Genomic DNA, 22,716 nt, shown 5'->3' on the forward strand with positions numbered 1-22,716 from the left:
TTGTTATTGCAGGAGTGGGTTCACTATAAAAGCGAGTTTGGCCCTTTCTTGTGCTCTCTCTCTCTCTTGCCAGTGATGCCTCCCGTTATGTTACGGTACAGCAGGAAGGCCTTCAGCAGATGTGGCCCTGGATCTTGGATTTCCCAACCTCCCGAACCACAAGCCAAATAAGTTTGTTTCTTGTACAGCAGCACAAAACAGATGAAGACAATGGCTGTGGCAATAATGTAGGCACGTGCTAAAATGGTCCTGAACTTGGGTGTGGGACCAGAAGGGAAGTGGATACAACTGACGTCGTAAAGGAAGAGTCTGCAGGGCTCGGCAGCTGGCTGCTTGTGAGTGGCAGGGAGGGGAGGAGTCGGAAACATCTCCATGGCTCATTTGTGTGACGAGGCTGCAAGCCCCTGTGTCTAGGGACGGGCGCTGATTAACACAATGTGGCTCTGGCGTTTGGCAAAACCAGCCCTTTCAGGGGAATGGCGGGAAGATCTGGTTGCTTGAGCTGCTCCATATACCCGAGTGTGGCCATTTGCTCCTGAGATGATGGCGGGATGGGAAAAGGAGGGCTTTGTGCGTAACACCATCTAGGTCATTCTAGGGCCTCCTGGAATGTACAGGGAAGATGAAGGGAGCTGCCTTTCTCTCCTGGCTCCACAACCCACGAGCTCTCCTAAGATCATTGACTTTGTCTTTATTTTACTATTTGGAATAGTGGCAACTTTATGTATGATATGGATATCATCTTCTGGTTTCCTAGCCTTGCTCTTAAATCGCCATTTGATGTGTACTGATTGAGCAGAAATGTGTTTCTTTTTAAATCTGTTTTACAGAGATGTCTGTAAGGTTTCTCAGAGGAAGTTTTCATGGTAATGCTTGAAGTCTTAAATGACAGGTTCCCCTAAGTGTTCAATGCAGATTGCACTTTCTCCACAAATGGTCATGTTTCCATTAATCAGCAAGAGGCTTATTCCTGTGAGTCTTGTTTGGTCTTCTAGAAGGCTTTGTTGAACTGTCTAACATGCCGTTCAGGGGCTAGGCTGGACTTCCTGCTAAAAGGGTCAGAGGACCAGACATGGTGGCTCACGCCTGTAATCCTAGCACTTTGGGAGGCCAAGGCAGGCGGATCACTTGAGCTCAGGAGTGACTCCTGAGACCAGCCTGGGCAACATGATGAAACTCTGTCTCTACAAAAAATAAGCTGGGTGTGGTAGTGCACGCCTGTAGTCCCAGCTACCCAGGAGGCTGAGGTGGGAGGACTGCTTGAGCCCATGAGGTCAAGGCTGCAGGGTATTGTGATTTTGCCACTGCACTCCAGCCTGGATGACAGAGTGAGACCTTATTTCAAAAAAAAGTAGCCAGGGTTGGGGGGGCGGTCAGAGGACTGTATGAAATTAAGGGGCTTACAGGGAACAGTTTCAGTGTCTTTGCTCCTGGAAGTAAAGATGGGAACTTCCTCATAGTTTTAACCTGGGGTACTTTACTTTTGATGTACACATTGCAACAGCATGAGGCTTCCATAGAGTCTTCAGTTTCGGAGATGTCAGCCAGGCTCCCCATGGTAACATGTTAGCTCTTGTCACCTCCCCTCGAGTCTGAACTGTAACAGAGCTGGAGAAGCAACCACAGTTTATGGTGTCTGAGGCAGAAAAGCCAGGAAGAGCCTGAGTGTGAAAGAGCTTGGAAGTGCAGAGGAAGATACCACATTATTCTGTCATATTTCCAGCAGCAAAGTCATCTTGAATATACCCATCTTTCCTTCAGATTATTCCGGCTGGGCATGGTGACTTGTGCCTGTAATCCCAGCTACTCAGGAGGCCGGGGCAGGAGGATCGTTGGAGCCCAAGAGTTCAGTGCCAGCCTGGACAACATAGCAAGACTCTATCTCTGGAAAAAAAAAAAAAACTTTTAAAAATTATTCTTATGTGTTCAGAATGGTTAACAATATAAAGGAGACATGGCAGTCAGCATCCTCAAACCGGTTGACTTAGCGTTTCCCAATCGCCTTTACCCTAATGGTCGAGTCTGAGAGTGGAGATGAATCTAAGCCATGTTTTTGAGGGATTGAGGCGTTTTACAGTCTCGGCTTACTGACCATTGTCATTCGTGTTTGGTGTCTCTAGGAGTGAGCTGTTGCCGCAGAATGGGCTGCTGGCTCCTGCCCTGCTTCCTGTGATCGAGCCGGCCCTGAGGACTCTGTGGAGATGCCTGTAACCCACCGGAAATCAGACGCATCTGACATGAACTCGGACACCTCCCCCAGCTGCAGGCTCCGAGCCTTCAGCAGAGGCGGCAGCCTGGAGAGTCGAAGCAGCAGCTCTCGCTCCAGAAGCTTCACTTTGGTGAGTGACAGTTTTTCTTTCATGCTTTCCTGTGCCTGGGTCAGTGGATTTTGCCTCAATCCCTCTCCCTTGAAGGAATATCTTACCAGATCTTTTTGGGTCAATTAGCTTGATGTTCTGGAATACTTCTTTGTGAAGTGGTTCTTTATTTTTAATCATCTTAAATTTTGCACAAATACAGAGCATTACCCATAGCCATGGAGCAAATCCCTCACTGTGGCCAGTAACTCATGGCTGCTTAGACCTAGACAGGACCAGGCCCGGGGCAGAAACCAACCCAGGCAGGAGCGCTGCTGAAGAGCTCACACGATAAACACAGTTCACTCTTTTTTTTTTTTTTTTTGAGACAGAGTCTCACTCTGTCCTCCAGTGGCGCGATCTTGGCTCACTGCAACCTCCGCCTCCCAACTTCAAGCAATTCTCCTGCCTCAGCCTCCCAAGTACTGGGATTACAGGCATGTGCCACCACACCCGGCTAATTTTTTTTTTTTTTTTTTTTTTGGTATTTTTAGTAGAGACAGGGTTTCACCATGTTGGCCAGGCTGATCTCGAACTCCGCCCACCTCAGCTTCCCAAAGTGCTGGGATTACAGGCGGGGGCCACCGCCCCTGGCCTCCCAAAGTGCTGGGATTATAGGTGGGAGCCACTGCGCCAGGCCTCCCAAAGTGCTGGGATTATAGGTGGGAGCCACCGTACCGGCCTCCCAAAGTGCTGGGATTTTAGGCGTGAGCCACCGCGCCCGGCCACTCAAGCTGATGTTTCACTCCTGTGCAAGTAAAGATGCTTTTGTATCCTTCTCAGAATCCAGACCCTTGCATAGCTTTGGGAACTTTACAAAAAGAGTTTGTGAAGTTAAGAGCATCTCGTACCTTCCCCGGTGAGGACATTCGTCTTTCAAGAGAGGGGAGACCATGACACTCACTCCTAGAGGGAGGAGCACAGGAGAGAAATGGTCCCCCGGGCCTCACTAGGAACCACTGGGGGCACCTCTCAGGTCCTCTCCTTCCAGTGGGAACGCCAGTTTCCCTCAGATACACTGAGCCATAAAATTAGCCTCAGTTACGCTGAAGCTAGATATACTTGGTATGGGGTAGTTATTAGTAATGACAGAATTTTCTAGACCCCCACTTGCATATTTTCTTTTTTAAAACCGTTATGGTAATATGCGATAAATATTATTTGATTGGCCGGGCACAGTGGCTCACGCCTGTAATCCCGACACTTTGGGAGGCCAAGGCAGGTGGATAACCTGAGGTCAGGAGTTTGAGAACAGCCTGGCCAACATGGTGAAACCCCATCTCTACTAAAAATACAGAAATTAGCCGGGCGTGGTGGTGGGCGCCTGTAATCCCAGCTACTCGGGAGGCTGAGGCAGGAGAATCACTTGAACCAGGAGGCAGAGGTTGTAGTGAGCTGAGATCGCACCACTGCACTCCAGCCTGGGCGACAGAACGAGACTCCGTCTCAAAAGAAATGCCCAGCACCCAAGCAGCTCTGGTGCCAGCTTCTCCTTCCCTGGTGTCCTGTTAGTGTCCAGGTGGGGCGCCATTCCCTCTATCCTGCCGCCACCATCTTGTTTGGATCCATGCTTCTCCTTCCATCTCCTTCTTTTCTCCGTAGACGTTTAAATTATTTTTTCTTTGATCGCTAAAGGTGAGGTGGTAAAAGGGAACATTCCTTCCTCCTCCCTACTGCACACATTTCTTAATTCCACCAGTTTTATGGGCATGAGTTTGATTTTAAATTAAAGGATTCCTGTTCTACCCAGTTCTTTCCTATCCGGTAAATCATCCAGTAGCACTCCCGTGGTATATGTGATGTCTCTGTCTGTTCCCTGCCGTGCCTGTCCCTGTATATCATAGGGTAGAATAATGGAAACAGCATTGTAAAGCCCACTCATAGGACGCCTATAATTAAGTTACGTCTACATGGTGTGTGTTTGGGATCACAGAATTCTGCTGCATATCCAGCCTTAGACCTGTTCTCCTCCCGATGTTGGAGGAATGTTCTGGTCGCATTTCCTTGCCTTCCCCTCAGGTCTGTTAACTGTTTTCAGGCATTTTCCTCCAGGGACATTGAGCTAAGTTTACTTGTCATCTTATTATTTCACAGTTGTGTACTTTCCTTTAGAACTAGCAAAATGAGAAAATATGGCATTTAAGTTTAAATGACAACTAAAGTGGTTTTCTGTTGTTTTTAAGACAAGGTCTTGCTCTGTCACCCAGGCTGGAGGGCAGTGGCACCAATCATAGCTAACTGCAGCCGTGAGCTTCCTGCCTCAACCTCCCAAGTAGCTGGGATAACGGTTGCAGCAGCACCACACCTGGCTAATTTTTTAAATTTTTTTGTAGAGATGAGGTCTTGCTATGTTGAACAGGCTGGTTTAGAATTCCTGGCCTCAAGCAATCGTCCTGCCTCAGCCTTCCCAAGTGCTGGGATTATAGGCATGAGCCACCATGCCCAGCCTGCTGAAAGTTTTTTTTTTTTTTGCAACCTCTGCCTCCTGGTTTCAAGCGATTCCCCTGCCTCAGCCTCCCGAGTAGCTGGGATTACAGGCATGTGTCACCATCCCCGACTAATTTTTGTGTTTTTCCTACTAAAGTTTTTTAAACAGTCACATGACACTTGATTTTCACAGAGCCGCACTTAGCAGCCAGTCCCTATCACAGCATTACAGCGTCTTTAAACGTCATACTCCACTTTTTTGGAAGTGTAAATTCTGAGAGTAGCTGTAAGTTTTATTCTAACTCATCAGGTCTTTTTTTTTTAATGTGACTTTTCTCTTTAAAACAAAAATCAACCATAGCAGTCTCTTCAATTAGGCGATGTCCTTTCATTCCCAAGGTCAGGAAAGATTAGTCAGTCAACAGCGTTTTTAGGCCTCTAGGTTGTACGATATGTAAATGCACCTCTTAGAAGCCTCTTTAAGTAAAACATAACCTAGTTAGGCTGTGGGTTTCTTAAGAAAGAAAACCTCGTTCTCATTTATAGAGGTTTTGTTTGTTTTTGTTTTTGTTTTTTTAAGCAAACGTTATTCTTAAAAGAAGATAAGGCCGGGCGCGGTGGCTCACGCCTGTAATCCCAGCACTTTGGGAGGCCGAGGCAGGCGGATCACGAGGTCAGGAGATCGAGACCATCCTGGCTAAGACGGTGAAACCCCGTCTCTACTAAAAATACAAAAAAATTAGCCGGGCGTGGTGGCGGGCGCCTGTAGTCCCAGCTACTGGGGAGGCTGAGCCAGGAGAATGGTGTGAACCCGGGAGGCGGAGCTTGCAGTGAGCCGAGATCACGCCACTGCACTCCATCGTGGGCGACAGAGCAAGACTCCGTCTCAAAAAAAAAGAAAAAACAAAAAAAGACAAAAGACGATAAAACATGAATGCCTGATTTTAATTGAGAGTACCCTAAAGTTTTAAGTGCTAGCTGGAGTGTCACCTGGTATATAACAGATCTTTGCTCATTAGAAACTTTTCTCCTGAGCCAGTGCAAGTTAAAAATTTAAAAAGCGTCCAGGTTTGGTGACGCACAACTGTAGTCCGAGCTACTTGGGAGGCCTGAGGCAGGAGGATCACTTCAGCCTAGGAGTTAAAGGCCAGCCTGGGCAACATAGCAAGACCCCTATTTCCACACAAAACAAATACATAAATTCTAGAAGATGATCTCGAATATTTTTTAAAGTTAAAATTGCCACTTAAATAGGATTGTTGAGGCTATCCGTATGGCCACAATTATGACTGAGGCTGTTCTAAGAGGGCAGTGAGCATGAAGTTTTTATTTCTCAAGAGGCTGGTTGTGTGTGTGCATTTTTTTGGTAAAGAATCCTGCCTGTGAACATTTTTTAATGAAAGGTATAGGTAGAACTAGAATGAGTTGTCCAAATCCTAGAATATGTGGCTACAAAGGCATCCCTTGAATTATGTCTTTTCATTTGAAACATAAGAGGGCAGCTTTGATGTGTGTGCAAGGCGGTGCTTCCTGACAACGTCGGGAGTGTGCTTGTGGAGCTTACTACCTTGAGAGGTGATGCAGGCACAAAATAAAAGGCCCGAGAAGGGCTTGAGATGTCCATATGTGACAGCTCTCCTCTCCATGGCTGCTGCAGGCGGCTCTGGGTGTTTGGTTACCAACGTCACCCTCTAAGGCCTGTGTCTCCAGGGCTCACCTCATCTCACAAAACCCCCTGTGTGCACGGTGAGGGCACGGTGCTGCCTCACACCAGCGTTCCCAGGCTCTCGCTCTGAATGAGGTCCTGAAGTCGGGTCTGCCTTCACACATCCCGAAGCTTCCTCTAGAAGAAATAGGATTTGGCTGCTCGGAAAGGGCAGAGAGCTCTCCACTCGCATGGTTCTCAAGGAGTGGAGCTGGAACAGCATGGCTGCTTTTGTGAGGGTGGCTGGGGACATCCCAAGTCTACCTGTTATTTGTTTTTACCTCTGGCTTGGGCAGAAACAGTGATCCAAATTTATGAATGAGTTTTTAGGATTTAATATTTGATGAACTGTCTCGAATCCCCCTCTCCCTATGCCCACAAGTGCTCTGGCCCTGAAGTCACACAGCGGTCTGTGACCAGGCAGCAGCCGGCAGCTCCTGAGCCACCCTGTTCCTCCAGAGCACTTGACACCTTTGGCCCCACACATGGCTCATGGACTGAGAAGGCGTGGCAAGCACTGGGGTACTTCCCACGTGGCCGGGCCGGAGCAAAGTCTGAGGAGTGTGCTAGAAATCTGATGTGCTGTTTGCTCTGTGACTTCAGGAGGGGACACTGAACCGGAGGAGCCTTGAGGGAGGAGCCGCCCCATCAGCCATAACCCCGCCCTTTCATCCTGCCTTCTCACCCAGCTGGAATCCAAATGGTCCTGGTCAAACAGCTGCTTTAAAACATAACTCAGTAGCTTTTCTAAAAGGCCAATTCAGTCAACATTTCATAAATGACTACTGCATATAAGAACTGAGAGGTGATGGGATAAGACTCAGTTTGCCCCCTTTTAGGAACTCACAATATAGTGGCAAGGCAGCCATGGAGGACCCAAGCTCATGAGGGTCTCGGAGCGCCTCAAATGCTGCACACTTGGGGTGTGTCTGTCTCAGTCAAGATCTCTCTGTGAGAGAGAGAGAGAAGAAAGCAAGATCTGTATTACCTGTTTAAAGACACTGAAGGCAGCCCAGGAGCCCAGCCGTCATCTTGTGAAGCCATTATTCTTTGTTTTTATAATCAAAACTGTACACGTATCTCATTCTTCATGGGTTTGGGTCTCTTTCCTGCCAGAAGTACAGGTTTAAGTGAGCCATCTTGAAACACGACAGTAGTATCTAGCTAGAAATAACCATTATTGGCCGGGTGCAGTGGCTCACGCCTGTCTGTCATCCCAGCACTTTGGGAGGCCCAGGTGGGTGGATCATCTGAGGTCAGGATTTGGAGACCAGCCTGGCCAACATGGTGAAACTCCGTCTCTACAAAAAATACAAAAATTAGCCAGGCGTGGTGACGCGTGCCTGTAATCCCAGCTGCTCCGGAGGCTGAGGCTGAGGCAGGAAAATCACTTGAACCCGGGTGGCAGAGGTTGCAGTGAGCCGAGATCGCACCACTGCACTCCAGCCTGGGCAACAGATGGAGACTCCATCTAAAAAAAAAAAAAAGAAACCCTAATTAAACCTTTGTCCCAAAACTGTGGGACGCTCCACCTGCACTTACAGTCTCTCTTCCGAGGTTGCCGAAGTGGGCGCGGCACTCAAAGCTGCGCAGGAAGGGGCTGCCTGCATTTTCTTCTCTCTGCCCCTATTCTGTTTCAGCTCCGAGGGGGTCTCTCATCAAGTTGGATTATTAAATCAATAAAGCATTGCTCGAATGTCAGAGAGCTAACTGTGGTGTTTGTAAGAAGACACCACATCACACTCTGCCCAATACCTCGGTACCAGCTAGCCCAGACTGCCAACTGAGGACACGGGGGTTCAGAGACACCTGGCTCATCTCCAGACATTTTCTTAGCCATCAGCAGCTTTTTTATGATTTTTTTTTTTTTTTTTTTTTGGTCTAGACTAGAGATGAGTTCTGCTGCTTCACATTTTTTTAATCCCTCACAGGGAGTTGCCACAATTGTCTTAGTCTGCAGTTAAACTAAATTTCTTTTTTTTTTCCCCCCCCAAGATGGAGTCTTGCTCTTTCGCCCAGAGCTGGAATGCAATGGCACAATCTCAGCTCAATGCAACCTCTGCCTCCTGGGTTCCAGCAGTTCTCCTGCTTTAGCCTCCCAAGTAGCTGGGATTACAGGTGGGTGCCACCACGCCTGGCTAATTTTTTTTTGTATTTTTAGTGGAAACGGGGTTTCACCATGTTGGCCAGGCTGGTCTCAAACTCCTGGCCTCTAGTGATTCGGCCTCTCAGAGTGCTAGGATTACAGGCGTGAGCCACCACGCCTGGCCAATTCAGCTGTTTTTTAGGTAGGGGTTACTTCAGTACACATATTTTAAGCCTTCTCAGCATTTTTGTTCAACCAACCAAAGATTTGATTCTACCGTTTCTCTAATCTGTGCTGGTATAGGAATAGCTAGGGCTTCTCGACCTGTTGCAGTTTTTTAAAAAGTTGTCATCTAGCTTTTTATTGGGCTGCTGCCCTCAGAGCTTGAATGGGGCTTGGATAGACCTTTTTTCTGCCATCTCTGTGCAGGAGTCAACAGAGATCAGCTAGACTGGGACTTTGTTCTCTACGTGGGGGCTTGTTCTGGTGCATTATAAAGACCTTAGTATGTTCAGCATTTTGAGTTTTCTAGTTTGAATGCGCTAGAAATTCTCTCTTCAAAATCATATCATATATATTAGGGTAAAAATACATTGCTCACATTCTTGAAGCAAAGCAGTATTTCCTTCAGAGACTTGTCATTTCTTGAAGTCAGCATGGTAGGATAGAATATGTGAGGGATGGGCCCGGCACAGTAGCTCACGCCTATAATCCCAGCACTTTGGGAGGCCGAGGCGGGTAGATCACAAGGTCAGGAGTTCGAGACCAGCCAGGCCAATATGGTGAAACCCCATCTCTACTAAAAATAAACAAGTTAGCTGGGCATGTTGGCAGGTGCCTATAGTCCCAGCTACTCAGGAAGCTGAGGCAGGAGAATCGCTTGAACCCAGGAGGTGGCGGTTGCAGTGAGCCGAGATTGTATGACTGCACTCCAGCCTGGGCAACAAAGCGAGACTCTGTCTCAAAAAAAAAAAAAAAAAAGAGGAGGGATGGTTTTCTAGCCTGTTCTTTTAACATCTGAAGATGTGTATCCTGAAAGAACTGCCATTTACTCCACAATCCAAACTGGTACATTAAAAAACATCATTTGGTCCAAGCATGGTGGCTCATGCCTGTAATCCCAGCACTTTGGGAGGCTGAGGCGGGTAGATCATTTGAGGTCAGGAGCTTGAGACCAGCTTGGCCAAAACAGTGAAACCCCATCTCTGCTAAAAATACCAAAAAACAAAAAAGGCCGAGTGTGGTGGTGCAGCCTGTAATCCCAGCGATTCGGGAGGCTGAGGTGGGGGGATTGCATGAACCAGGAGGCGGAGGTTGCAGTGAGCCAAGATCACACCACTGCACTCCAAGCTGGGAGACAGAGTGAGACTCTGTCTCAAAAAAAAAAAAAAAAAAAAATTTGTGAGAAGGGAATTTTCTTTTCTGCTGTCCGCCTTCTTCTACCTTTCTAACTAATAGGGACAAATTTAACGCTTTCTCCAACTCACCCTTGCCCAAGAAAGCGGCTATTTTTGCTTCTCATTTCCTATCTATCTACATAGTTCCTAGGGACCTGAGTCATTAGCAAACGCCTCTTCAACAGCACCCAGCCCTGCAGGAGCCTCCACTGCGGGCTCCAGCTCTCTCCCGCCTCCACAGACCACCAGGCGATGCCTCGTGCTTTTGGATTTTTTACTATAACAGCTTTATGGGGATACAAGTCACATAGCATACAGTTCACCCGTGTAAAGTATACATTCAATGGCATTTAGTGTATTTACATCCCCACAGTCCATTTTAGAATGTTTTCCTCTCCTGAAAAGAAATCATGGCCCATTTGCAGTCACTGCCCATCCCTGCCCCTGCCCTCACCGCCATGACCTGCTCCCCCCAGGCCATCTCTTTCTTCTGGGCATCTCCCGAGGGAGGGGTAGACAGATTCTCCCTGCCGAGGGCCACAAGCCTCTTTTCTGACCCTGAGGCCCTGATCCCTTCCCCACCGGCGCTCTCTGCTTCTGCCTCTCCTCTCCTCCCCTCCCAGGGAAGGCAGATCCGGGTTCACTGTGGAGGGTGGCTTCGTCCCCCAGGATTAGGCAGCAGACAGCCCACAGAATGGCTGGCCCTGCCTTGGGACTCAGGGCACAAGGCCAGACTGACTACAGAGAAGGTGCTTGGGATACACACCAGGTGCCCAGCACTCACTCCAGCCCCACACCCTAGAGGGGCTCGGGTAGGTTGAGGATGTGAGAATCTCAGGCTCCCAGGACCTGGGAAGCTGCTCACCAACTGACTCGGTGAAAATGGATTTTTGGGCTGGGCGCGGTGGCTCACACCTGTAATCCCAGCACTTTGGGAGGCCAAGGTGGGTGGATCACAAAGTCAGGAGTTCGAGACCAGGCTGGCCAGCATGGTGAAACCCCGTCTCTGCTAAAAATACAAAAATTAGCCAGGCATGGTGGCGGGTGCCTGTAATCCCAGCTACTCCGGATCCTGAGGCAGAAAATTGCTTGAACCCAGGAGGCGGAGATTGCAGTGAGCCAAGATCGTGCCACTGCACTCCAGCCTGGGTGACAGAGCGAGACTCTGTCTCAAAAAAAAAAAGAAAATGGATTTTTGTCTCATTTTATACAAATAATAAGTAAGAAGAGGAAGAAAGACCCCTGAGGTGAGACCGTGAGCGGAGGAACTCTGGGATGAAATGTATGAGGCCTGTGTGGGAATCCAAGCAAGGGTCGGTTGATGCTTGTTAGTGTGTGATGGAAAACAACAGAACAAAACCAAAAGCAAGTATGAGCTGGATCAAGGCTGGGCATGGTGGCTCATGCTTGTAATCCCAGCACTTTGGGAGGCCAAGGTGGGTGAATCACTTGAGGTCAGGAGTTCGAGACCAGGCTGGCCAACATGGCGAAATCCCATCTCTACTAAAAATACAAAAATTAGCCGGGCGTGGTGGCGTGTACCTGTAGTCCCAGCTACCCTGGAGTGAGGCAGGAGAATTGCTTGAACCTGGGAGGTGGAGGCTGCAGTGAGCTGAGATCATGCCACTGCACTCCAGCCTGGGCGACAGAGCAAGACTCCTAAAAAATAATAACAAATTGTTTCCCATATTCAGTATTTTCTGCACTATAACCAACATGATCTTTCCAAAATGCTGTGTGGATGACTGTGCCTTGTTCCTTGTTGCTTAACTCTCATCCAGTTCTTTCAGGTTATTGACTGACATGTCATTTCCTCTCTGAAGTTTTTCCTGCACAGACCCCTTTCCCTGGAAGCGTGGCTTGGTAACCATGCACGCTGTGTTTCCATCACACCCCAGGCTAACCTTGTCATAGGAGTTCCACACTCTAGGGCAGTTGCTGATCTTATCTGAAGCCCTTGTTGGGTGGTAAGCTCTAGACAGCAGGAGCATGATTTATACTGTGGTACTGGATTGTGTGCTTAGCAGGTGCATGTGTGCGGCTGTGATTCAGGGGATGCTGTGGGGGTGGGCTGAGGTTTGAAATCCAGCCGTGAAAGTAGGTGAGATGCAGCCGTGCACGGATGGGCGTCGCTGCCTTAGAAGCCGACATAGGAAGAGCCAGTGATGGACTTGAGCAGGGAGCAAGAAGCGACAAACCATAGCTTGTGGCCCGTAGCTGCCCCCACTCCGTGCTTTTGTAAATACAGTTCAGTGTAACAAAAATGAGGCTCATTCCTTACCTTGGTAGAGTTGAGAAGCTGCTACCCTAAAGCCTGCACAGCCCAGAATATTTACTACCTGGCCCTTTACCAAAGAGTTGGCCATGCCTCCCGAGGAGTATAAAGGAGAGAATGGTGGAAAGTTAACTGTGAAGGGTAAGCGGAGCCATAGCAAATACCTAGGAAGACATAGGGCAGAAAACGTGCAAGATGTCTACACTGGAAACTATGAGAAATCTTTGAGAGAAATTAAAGAGCCCGATCTGTGCATCTCAACTGTCAGCGCATCAGACTCCCTGGAGGCTGCGTCCACCACAGACTGGCAGGCCCAGCGCCTGAGAGTTTCTAATGCGGCAGGTCTGGGATCGGACCCCAGAATGTTTCTGACAAGTTCACAGACGCTGCTTCCGGTCCAAAGACCACACTTTGAGAACCACACATCTAAATAAATGAAGCCATGAGCCATATTCATGGGTCAAGAAAAGATCGCAGAGACATCAGTTCTCTGCAATTTGAGAAACTTTCATGCAAATCCCGCTTAAAGTCACCACAGGGGCATGCGTGTGTTTATGTGAATATGGAAATTGACAAACTGATACTAAGATTTATGTGGAAATAAAAAAGGACTAAGAAAGCTAAACAGACTTAAGGAAGACTTTAAGAACTCCAACAAAACCGGAGGACTCTGCCAGATATCAAGACTTACTATAGAATGGGCACAGTGGCTCATGCCTACAATAACACCACTTTGGGAAGCTGAGGCCAGAGGACTGCCTGAGCCCAGGAGTTCAAGATCAGCCTGGGCAATGTAGCAAGACTTTGCCTCTACAAAAAATATATAAAAATTAGCTGGGTATGGTAGTGTTTGCCTGTAGTTCCAGCCACTGGGGAGGCTGAGGTGGGAGGATCACTTGAGCTGGGGAGACCTAAGCTGCAGTGAGCTGTGATTGTACCACTGCACTGTAGACTGGGCAACAGAGTGAGACACGGTCTCCAAAAAATCAACAAAAGGCATATACGAAACATCAGTATTTCATTATGTATATGCAAATATTTCAAAATGTGAAAAAATCCAGAACACTTCTTATCCCAAGCATTTCCGATGAGGAGTACTCACCTGTATTATGGAGAAAAAAAAGCTCAACATCATTAGTCTTCGTGGAAATGACACTGAAAATCACAGTGAAATATGACTGCATTCCTCTCCTTCAGGGCGCTAGAGCAACCAGCCCTACTGAAAGCAAGTGTCAGTCAGTCAGAAAGCTGTGTCCACCCACCCAAGCGGACACATCTTCAGACCCGGCGATTGTGCATAGGTTTATATCCAACAGGTACGCATTGCTTATCCTCCCTAGCAGTGTTCTGCCTGCCTACCTAACCCGTGCCTAGGTATCTCTCCTTTTCCTGAGACATCCTTCTTTCAGGATTAAGCTAATAAGACCAGGCTAGCTTGAGAAATTTGCATGTGTTCTTGTGTTTTCATCCCCAAAACAACAGTGTACTATGCTTTCAACTATAGTCTCTGAAATTGTGTAGACCACAGGCTCTGTATGGGCCTGGGAGTTAGATGCTTTGGGTAGGTGGGCATTTGAATACCTCTCAGATCACAGTGTGGAAAGCATCAGACTACACCACATGGATCAGCTCTCAATCACTTCTGATAAGACAAAAAAAATACATTAGCAGGGCACAGACGTGCACCTGTAGTCCCAGCATCTCTGGAGGCTGAGGCAGGAGAACCACTTGAGCCCTGGGGGCAGAGGTTACAGTGAGTCAGGATCGCGCCACTGCACTCAACAGCCTGGCAACGGGAGTGAAACCATCCCCCCCACAAAAAAAAAAAGTACAGCAGAAGCAGAGTCCACACTCACAGTATTATAGAGTCAAATAGTCTATAAGGTTTATAAAAGCATCAGTCCGCATGTACCACCTCCATTTCCTACTCAATGGGAGGCAACAGCTCTTAACTCTACCTATTTGTTATTTACCTCCACTATTGACATATTGCTATATATCCTTTGTTTTTTTCATGTGTCTATATTAAGTATGCACAATTTCAATCTGAGACAACTCTGTTATGGTGTCGGTGTGTATATTGCTGTACACAGATGATAGATAAATGCTTTCTCTCACATTAGTTTTTCTGTGGTTGATCATGGTTTCGGTTTTGCTTGCATGGTTTCCTTTGCCACCGTTGGGCTTGTTGTGAACTAGACTACTTGCTGAGCGCACAGGTGGCTTCCTGAGGAGCCCTCGTTATTCTGGGACTCCCTGCAGCTTTCTCATGTGGACGCTTCTGTTACCTGGCTCCGTGTCTTCTGTCTGGGTTTACTTCGTGTTTAGAGGAACAGCTGCCCTTCCTGACTACCCTGCAGTGGCTTCCTCAGACAGGCTGACATGGGAGATCAGATTGAAGACCTTGCATGACTTAAAAACACCTTTATTCTTCCGTAGTTCTAATTAATAATCGGATTATGTATAGGATTCTAGTTCACAATTTATCCAGGTTTTGAGCCCCCATTGTCTCCCGGCTTCTGGTGTTGCTGCTGAGAAGTCTGTTGCTGTTTTCTGACTCCTGATCTTTTGTTTGTTTAAATTGTTTGGAAGTTATTTCAAACTTAATGAAGTTGTAAGAATAGTACAGAGAACTCCCACCTACGCTTTAATTAGATTCACCAATTTTTAAATTTTTTCCACATTTTAACATGTGCTCTCTCTATATACACAACACACGCACACTTTATTTTTTCTGAACCATTTGAATGTAGTTGCTACATAATGCTCCCCTCAATACTGAAGTACATTTTAAAAACAAGGATATTATTCTCTTACATAACTTAGGCAGTTATCAAATTCTGATTTCTGAATTTTTTTTTTCTTTTTTTTTTTTTTTTTTTTGAGACAGAGTCTTGTTCTGTCACCCAGGCTGGAGTGCAGTGGTGCAATCTTGGCTCACTGCAACCTCTGCCTCCCAGGTTCAAGTGATTCTCCTGCCTCGGCCTCCCAAGTAGCTGGGATTACAGGTGCACACCACCATGCCCGGCTAATTTTTGTATCTTTAGTAGAGACAGGGTTTTGCCATGTTGGCCATCCTGGGCTCGAACTCCGGAGCTCGAGTGATCCACCCACCTCAGCCTCCCACAGTACTGGGATTACAGGCATGAGCCACCGCACCTGGCCTCTGATTTCTGATCTTTTGTATGTGACCTGCTTTTTCACTCTGGGAAGCTTTCCAGATCTTTTCTTGGCTTTCAGTATTCTGAAATGTCACAATGATGCATACCTTGGCATGGGTCTGTTTGATTTTTATTCATTAGGTTGTACACTAAGGACCCCTTTCAGTTTGGAAACTCATGTGTTCCTGTTTAGGGGCATTTCCCTGAATTATTTTATTTTATAATTTCTTCCTCTCATTTTCTCTGATTTCTCTTTCTGGAACTCTCATTATTCACATAGTGGCCCTCCCAGATCTATCCTTTGATTTTCTTATCCTTTTTTTTCATAGTTTTCTGATTTTACAACTTTATCTTTTAGGCTTTTATTTAGTTTTTCATTTTTTTGTGCTGTTAGTATATTTATTTATTTCTAAGTCTTCTTTTGTCCTGGAAAGAAAAAAAATCATGCTGTTTATGGATTCAGTATCCCCTCTTATCTGACAACTGATGATAGCCTTTTTGAAGTTTTCCATCACTCCACATAGTTCATTTCCTGTAAGTTGCTTTTTTATCCTTTGATTTTGATAGCTGTTTCACATTAACAGTTTTCCTCAGATGCTCAGTGGTTATTAGATATCTGCGCATACTCCAGAGTAGGACAGTAAGAAACTGATGCGCAGTTCTACACTGGGATTCGTTGACTGTAATCTTTACCTGTGGATTGATCTTGCTGGGGAACCCTTGGGATCAGCCTTTTTTGGCTCTTGGATTCCTCGGGTTCCCCAGAGATGACGTGCACAGTCCTCCGTCTGGAGGGCGGTCACTTGGCTGCACTGACAGCCCACACTGTTAACACGGCACTCCACCGTCAGCTTTGCTCCGTGGCCCCACTTCAGGGTTCCTCTGTCACCTTTTTCGAGAGTAACTGGCGAGTTTTGTGCCGGGATGAGCTCATTGCTTCTGAAAGAGACTTTCAGACAGTTCAGCTCTCTTCACCGTCACCTTGCCCACACTTCCAGAGCCGCTCAGCACCTCCAGGGCCTGAGCTTCTGGGCAGTTCTTCGGGATGCAGCAGGTGGGTCACTGGCTTTCCTGGGCCTTCTCAGTCAGTTTCCACCTGTCCTGCTCTCCGGCTGCGCTGCTTTTGGCTGTTGGATTCTTCAGGTTCCCCAAAGATGATGCGTGCTCCACCATCTCTCTTCCTGTTATTTTGTTGTTGTGATTTGTGCCTTAAAAAAAAAATCCCTTCGTTTTAGTAAGGTTTCTGGTGAGAAAGGAGATAAATATGTGAGTTCAATCCACCATCTTTAAGCAGAGGTTTCCCGTGATCATGGAAAAACAAGTGTGTCGGATAGCAGTAGGCTGACTGCAGCTCTCCAGTGTGCTCCCGAAAGGCTGCTTTTTGTCATTGACTTGCTAGGAACCCCAAGGCGAGGGCCCGTTATAACAGCTTTGAGGCTCTGTTATTTGCTCTGCCCTTCGGAACACGTTCTCTTCCGTCTGGGTGATGGAGAGGCACACGCAGGCACTGTGTGGCAGGGTACTCTCGGGACACAGTGAGTTCCGCCCTGGGCTATGGACCAATCCCAACTTTGCTTCAGCTTTTTGTCTCTTTAGTGAAGCCACTGTTTGTTTTCTCTCTTCTGTTCCCAATCCCTGTACTCTAGGATGATGAGAGCCTGAAGTACCTCACCCATGAGGAAAAGGACGTCCTCCTGTTTTTTGAAGAGACGATTGACTCCCTAGACGAGGACTTTGAGGAGCCAGTGCTGTGCGATGGAGGAGTGTGCTGCCTCTGCTCCCCATCTCTGGAGGAGAGCATCTCCAGTCCCTCCGAGCCTGAAGATGTCATCGACTTAGTGCAGCCAGCACCTGGCGCCAGGGAAGCTGAGGGCCTTCCAGAGGGGACCCAGGCAGCAGGTGAGGGGGAAGACAGGCCATCCCTGGGATGTGGTTTCCTGGTGTCTGTGAGACCCAGAGATACTTCTTTTGTGTTCCCCTGTGTTTGCCAGTAGAAGTTGTTGAGTCTTACCAGATTTTTATAGGGGAAAATAATCCTTGGCAGTTTCATCATCCAGCAAAGGGAAATGCCAGAGGGACTAGAATAAAGAATGGAATGGGCTGGGCATGGTGGCTCAAGCCTGTAATCCGAGCACTTTGGGAGGCTGAGGCAGGTGGATCATGAGGTCAGGAGATCGAGACCATCCTGGCTAACACAGTGAAACCCCGTCTCTACTAAAAAATACAAAAAATTAGCCAGGCGTGGTGGTGGGTGCCTGTAGTCCCAGCTACTCAGGAGGCTGAGGCAGGAGAATGGCGTGAACCCGGGAGGCAGAGCTTGCAGTGAGCCGAGATTGTGCCACTGCACTCCAGCCTGGGGGACAGAGTGAGACTCCGTCTCAAAAAAAAAAAAAAAAGAATGAACTGGGCACATAAGCGGAGTTTACATTTTTTTAAATACACAATGCATACATGCACAGAAAGAAAATTGGAAATGGCTTCCAGGTAATTATTCTATTTTACAGGCTGGGCGCCATGGATCACTTGAGGCCAGGAGTTCAAGACCAGCCTGGCCAACACGGTGAAATCTCATCTCTACTAAAAATACAAAAATTAGCTGGCGCACACCTGTAGTCCCAGCTGGTCCGGAGGCTGAGGCACAAGAATCACTTGAACCTAGGAGGCGGAGGTTGCAGTGAGCTGAGATCGTGCTACTGCACTCCAGCCTGGGTGGCAGAGCGAGACCCTGTCTCAAAAAAAGAAAGAGAATCTAATACCACTGCTGACGTGGCAGGAGGTGGAGCTCGGTAATGCGAGCCATGGGTAGAGGCTGTAGATACAAATGAAGCTTCACTCGCTCACCACTCACGTCCTGCTGTGCGCCCCAGTTCTTAACAGGCCAGACCAGTACCAGGGTTGTTGGGGATCCCTGAGCTGGAGGGAAATGGGCAGAGAGAAATATCTTCCAGTTTTTTTCCCCGATTGGAAAGGATACTGGAAACAAATGTGGCCAAGGGGTTAACATTGGAAGGGATGAGGAAACATTACTTTTGCCCTGGTAAGGATAAAATACTGTCATTTATCTTGAGCCACTAGAAATAAAGTGTGTACACGTGTGTACACATGTATGTCTTTTAAGCAAGGCTATGTATTACTCAGAACTTCACATACTACAGTTATGGATTCCATGTAAATATGGAGCTTGGTTTGCAGCCATCTCTTCAAAGAGGAGAAGTAATGTACTGTACGTTTTTGCTGTACTTCTGCTTTGAAATAGAGTTCCAAAAGTAATTTGAACCAGCCGATCCTTTTAAAATGTGAGATCACGTAGTCATGCCAAGGAAAACACTCTTTGAAAAATCAGCTACACCTGTCCATCTGTTCTCTAACATTATATTTTCATAACAATTTTTCTTTCATTTTTCTGAGACAGGAACTCGCTCTCTCACCCAGGCTGGAGTGCAATGGCACAGTCCTGGCTCACTGCACCCTCCAACTCCTGGGTTCAGATGATCCTCCCACCTCAGCCTCCCAAGTAGCTGGCACTACAAGCATGTGCCACCATGCCTGGCTAATTTTTTTTTTTGTAGTGATGGGGTGATGGGGTCTCACTATGCAGCCCAGGCTGGTCTCGAACTCTTGGGCTCAAGTGATCCTCCCACCTCAGCTTCCCAGATTGCTGGGACAGGTGTGAGCCACCACACCTGGCATATTTATAACAACTTTAAGTGCCCACAGAGTACAGAAGAACATAAAAAGATATGAATTTCAGGTTTTTTGTTTTTTGTTTTGTTTTGTTTTGTTTTTTCTGAGACAGAGTCTCACTGTGTCACTCAGGCTGGAGTGCAGTGGTGCCATCTCAGCTCACTGCAACCTCTGCCTCCCAGGTTCAAGGGATTCTCCTGCCTCAGCCTCCAGAGTAGCTGGGACTATAGGCACACGCCACCACGCCCAGCTAATTGTTGTATTTTTAGTAGAGACAAGGTTTCACCATGTTGGCTAGGCTGGTCTTGAACTTCTGGCCTCAAGTGATCCACCTGCCTCGGCCTCCCAAAGTGCTGGGATTACAGTTGCGAGCCACCGCGCCCGGCCCAGTGTTGTATTGAGAGACAGATGCATTAAGTACAGCAGTGCCAGGTGATCTGTGACTGATAGATGCTATGTAAGGACTCAGAGGCAGGCCTGTTAAATTCTCTGTCATAGAGGAAAGTGACACAGCTACATGTCCTTCATCCAGAAAGACCTGCTGGTGTCGGTGTGTGCCACACACTTTCTAGACTCAATTTCCCCTTTGTAAACTCCCCTGATGAGTTGGTCACTACTTGCGTCCTGTCCCAGCCTCAGGGGCTGGAGCCTCAGCAGCCCACATGGACGGAATGTCTCCTAGGTGTGGACTGTCTGACTTGCAGGGCTATCGTGATTTGTCCCTTATCAGCGTGAGGTCATGAGCATGACATACCACCTTCTCCTTACCTAGTCCCGGGAACAGGGAGAGAGGAGTTGACTCACAGGCAGCACCGGCGAAGTTGGTGTCAGGTCCAGGTTGAGGCTCTTTTCAGTTCAGCGAGAGGGAACTTCATGCATTTACTTTCACGTGGGCCGGTGGCTCACAGGCTCCTCCCTTGTCTTCCAGGGCCTGCACCTGCCGGGAAGGAGCACAGGAAACAAGATGCTGAGACTCCTCCACCTCCGGACCCCCCGGCTCCCGAGACCCTTCTTGCGCCACCACCCCTGCTTAGCACCCCCGATCCCCCCAGGAGGGAGCTGCGCGCCCCCTCCCCGCCGGTGGAGCACCCCAGACTCCTGCGCTCTGTTCCCACGCCCCTCGTTATGGCGCAGAAGATTTCCGAGAGGTTGGCGGGGAACGAAGCCCTCTCGCCCACCTCCCCGTCCAGGGAGGGCCGGCCCGGGGAGTGGAGGACACCTGCCGCCCGGGGTCCCCGCAGTGGAGACCCTGGCCCGGGGCCCAGCCACCCGGCGCAGCCCAAGGCACCCCGCTTCCCCAGCAACATCATCGTCACCAACGGCGCGGCCCGGGAGCCCCGCAGGACCCTGTCCAGGGCGGCCGTCAGCGTGCAGGAGCGCAGGGCGCAGGTGTTGGCCACCATCCACGGCCACGCCGGCGCCTTCCCCGCCGCGGGGGACGCCGGTGAGGGGGCCCCAGGGGGCGGCTCCTCCCCGGAGCGGGTGGCGCGTGGCCAGGGCCTGCCGGGCCCCGCTGAGAGTCTCCGGGCAGGGGGTCAGGCTCCGCGGGGCCCGGCACTGGCCAACGGCTTCCCAAGTGCGCACGAGGCCCTGAAGAGCGCACCCAGCTCCTTCGCGCCCGCCGGGAAGTCCCTCTGCTTCCGCCCTGGCCCGGCCCTGCCCAGCACGCGGGCCCGCCAGAGCTTCCCCGGGCCCCGGCAGCCCAACGGCGCCCAGGACTGGCGCCGCGCAGACTCCCTGCCCCGGCCCCAGGGCATCACCGTGCAGTTCGCGGGGCGCGGCTCCTCGGAGGAGTCGCGCAGGGAGGCCCTGCGGAAGCTGGGGCTGCTCAGGGAGAGTTCGTGAGGGCCGCGCGGGCTCCAGTCCACCCTGTTTCTCCCCACCCTGAAGAGAGGGTGAAAGAGTCGCTGCACCCAGGAGCTGTTTGGTCTAAAATGGAAGTGACAGCGGGAGCCCCTGCCCTCTGTGGCACATCGGAGTCTAGAGGTGCCTGGCTGGGGCCTCCTGGCTGAGCCCGCACCGCAGGCTCCAGCCACCGGCACAGAGAACTCTTCCCTAAAGGAATCTGGCCGAGGGCTTGTCTCCCTTTTCCCAAGAACTGAGAGAGAGAATAACCTGTTAGACCCATAGGTTTCCGTGATGTGTAAATGCCATCTTTTGGGGGTTGGGAGGAGCAGGACTGGTCTGATTATCATTCTTGAGTCTCATCTACCCTCTTCTCGAAGTACATGACATGAAAGTTCAGATCCCTTCCACTCAGGATTCTCGCCGCCTTTTCTAAGAAAATAATAAAAAAAAATGCTTGTTTCATTTTGTAATGTCTTAATACACTTGCTTTTGTTTTTGAAGGGTGAGGCATCATGGTACTTTGCTTTTGTTTCTTGACGTACTTTAGTTTGCCCAGTTTTGTGTTTTACTGAAAAATGAAACCTTTAGATACTGAGTTTTGGGAGTGAAATGGAAAGGTGGTAATTTTGAGAAAGCATGTCTTATCAGACTCTGAGGTCTGGGACATGTGTGCGTGAACCTGTGTTTGTGTGTGTAGGTTTTTAGATACGTATGTGTCAACACATACATGCATAGGTATCCTGTGTGTCCACATGCATCATTATTACATAAATAGAAACTTCTGAACACCTCCTAAGTCACTACAGGATGCCAGCGCTTCCTATTCTTGGGTAGACAGAGCCACCTCAGCATCCTGATGGATGATACAAGAAATTGTTACTTCCTAGTATGGAAGTGTCTTAAGGACACGTCTCCATATTTTGGTGAACCCAAAGTGCTTTTTCCTCAACAAAATGTTCCTCTGTTCCCAGTTAAAGTAATATTCCCTGCTTCCAAGTAAGCAAGACTGTTCACTAAAGAAGGAACTTTTTAGAAAACTAATCTCCTTTATCATCTAATTTTAGTTCTGCAGGTTCCGAGGTAGCCAGTCAACAGAAGGAAGCAAAAGATTCTTAAAGATCCACCGACTGTCATGTTCCACAAGCAAGATCTCAGAGTAGGGAAAAACCAGTGAACGAGGTTACACAGCAGGAAAAGAACCGGTTTCCTCCCAGACTATGTCTTACACGCTGAGTTATGCCACAAGCGTTATTATCAAAACTATTTAAGGCTGGAGTCTTAGACCTCTAAAAATAGACAGGAAGGGCTGCCCTGAGCAGTCACACCCTTGTGTTTTTATGTCTCCGCCAGCGCCGTAACAGAGCCTGTTTCTTTCCCGTTGAGTATTACTTAAATTCAGACTTAAATGTGCTATGAAGGGCATTTATCATAGTATCCCATTTGCCTTGTAAGTTATATAAAGTGCATGATTATAATTTTTTCCTTAGAAATGCAATATTTAGTTTCATCCAGCTCTTATTCTCATGAATAATAACCTCATAGATTCTTGATCTTAATTTAAATAGGTGCTTTAATTTTACAGCTTTCAAAAGTAGTTACTGTAAATTTTACTCCTGTTAATGCTGGATTGGTTTAAAGGATTTATAAGGGCTGTGTTTACTCTTTACAAAGCAAGATGCCATACAGTGTTCAATAATAGAAGGTCTTGATACAACCAACATTTTAAATATTCTTTATACATGAGGACTGCGTCTTTTTCACTGACCCTATGATTTC

At 48.3% G+C, this 22,716-nt stretch overlaps 1 protein-coding gene and 1 long non-coding RNA gene across 8 annotated transcripts in view; one reads left to right on the plus strand and one right to left on the minus strand.

Moving 5' to 3' along the window:
- PROSER2 (proline and serine rich 2) overlaps positions 1 to 21,410 on the plus strand; it is a 48,115-nt gene extending 26,705 nt beyond the window's left edge. For 2 of the 3 annotated variants that reach the window (XM_004049057.5, XM_063709882.1), the window contains exons 2-4: positions 2,121 to 2,339; positions 17,055 to 17,307; positions 20,021 to 21,410. In XM_004049057.5, coding sequence (XP_004049105.2) covers positions 2,202 to 2,339; positions 17,055 to 17,307; positions 20,021 to 20,937 — 1,308 coding nt within the window. In that variant the 5' untranslated portion in view covers positions 2,121 to 2,201 and the 3' untranslated portion in view covers positions 20,938 to 21,410. Of the gene's footprint in view, positions 1 to 238; positions 336 to 2,120; positions 2,340 to 17,054; positions 17,308 to 20,020 lie in introns of those variants that run through there. The other variant, XM_063709881.1, reaches the window with a different exon arrangement.
- LOC129524920 (uncharacterized) lies at positions 216 to 20,513 on the minus strand. Of its 5 annotated transcripts, none has more exons than XR_010135152.1 (6): positions 20,381 to 20,513; positions 19,897 to 20,029; positions 13,350 to 13,463; positions 7,478 to 7,598; positions 6,502 to 6,627; positions 216 to 1,884 (listed from the first exon to the last, which is right to left on the minus strand). It is a non-coding gene; the product is annotated as an uncharacterized lncRNA (long non-coding RNA). The 5 variants fall into 5 exon arrangements; XR_010135151.1 differs by having other exon boundaries at positions 13,350 to 13,466; XR_010135153.1 differs by having other exon boundaries at positions 19,861 to 20,029.
- Positions 21,411 to 22,716: the final 1,306 nt, after the last annotated feature.

Source organism: Gorilla gorilla, chromosome 8 (assembly GCF_029281585.2).
Source record: "Gorilla gorilla gorilla isolate KB3781 chromosome 8, NHGRI_mGorGor1-v2.1_pri, whole genome shotgun sequence".
In the NCBI taxonomy this organism is placed as follows: domain Eukaryota; kingdom Metazoa; phylum Chordata; class Mammalia; order Primates; family Hominidae; genus Gorilla; species Gorilla gorilla.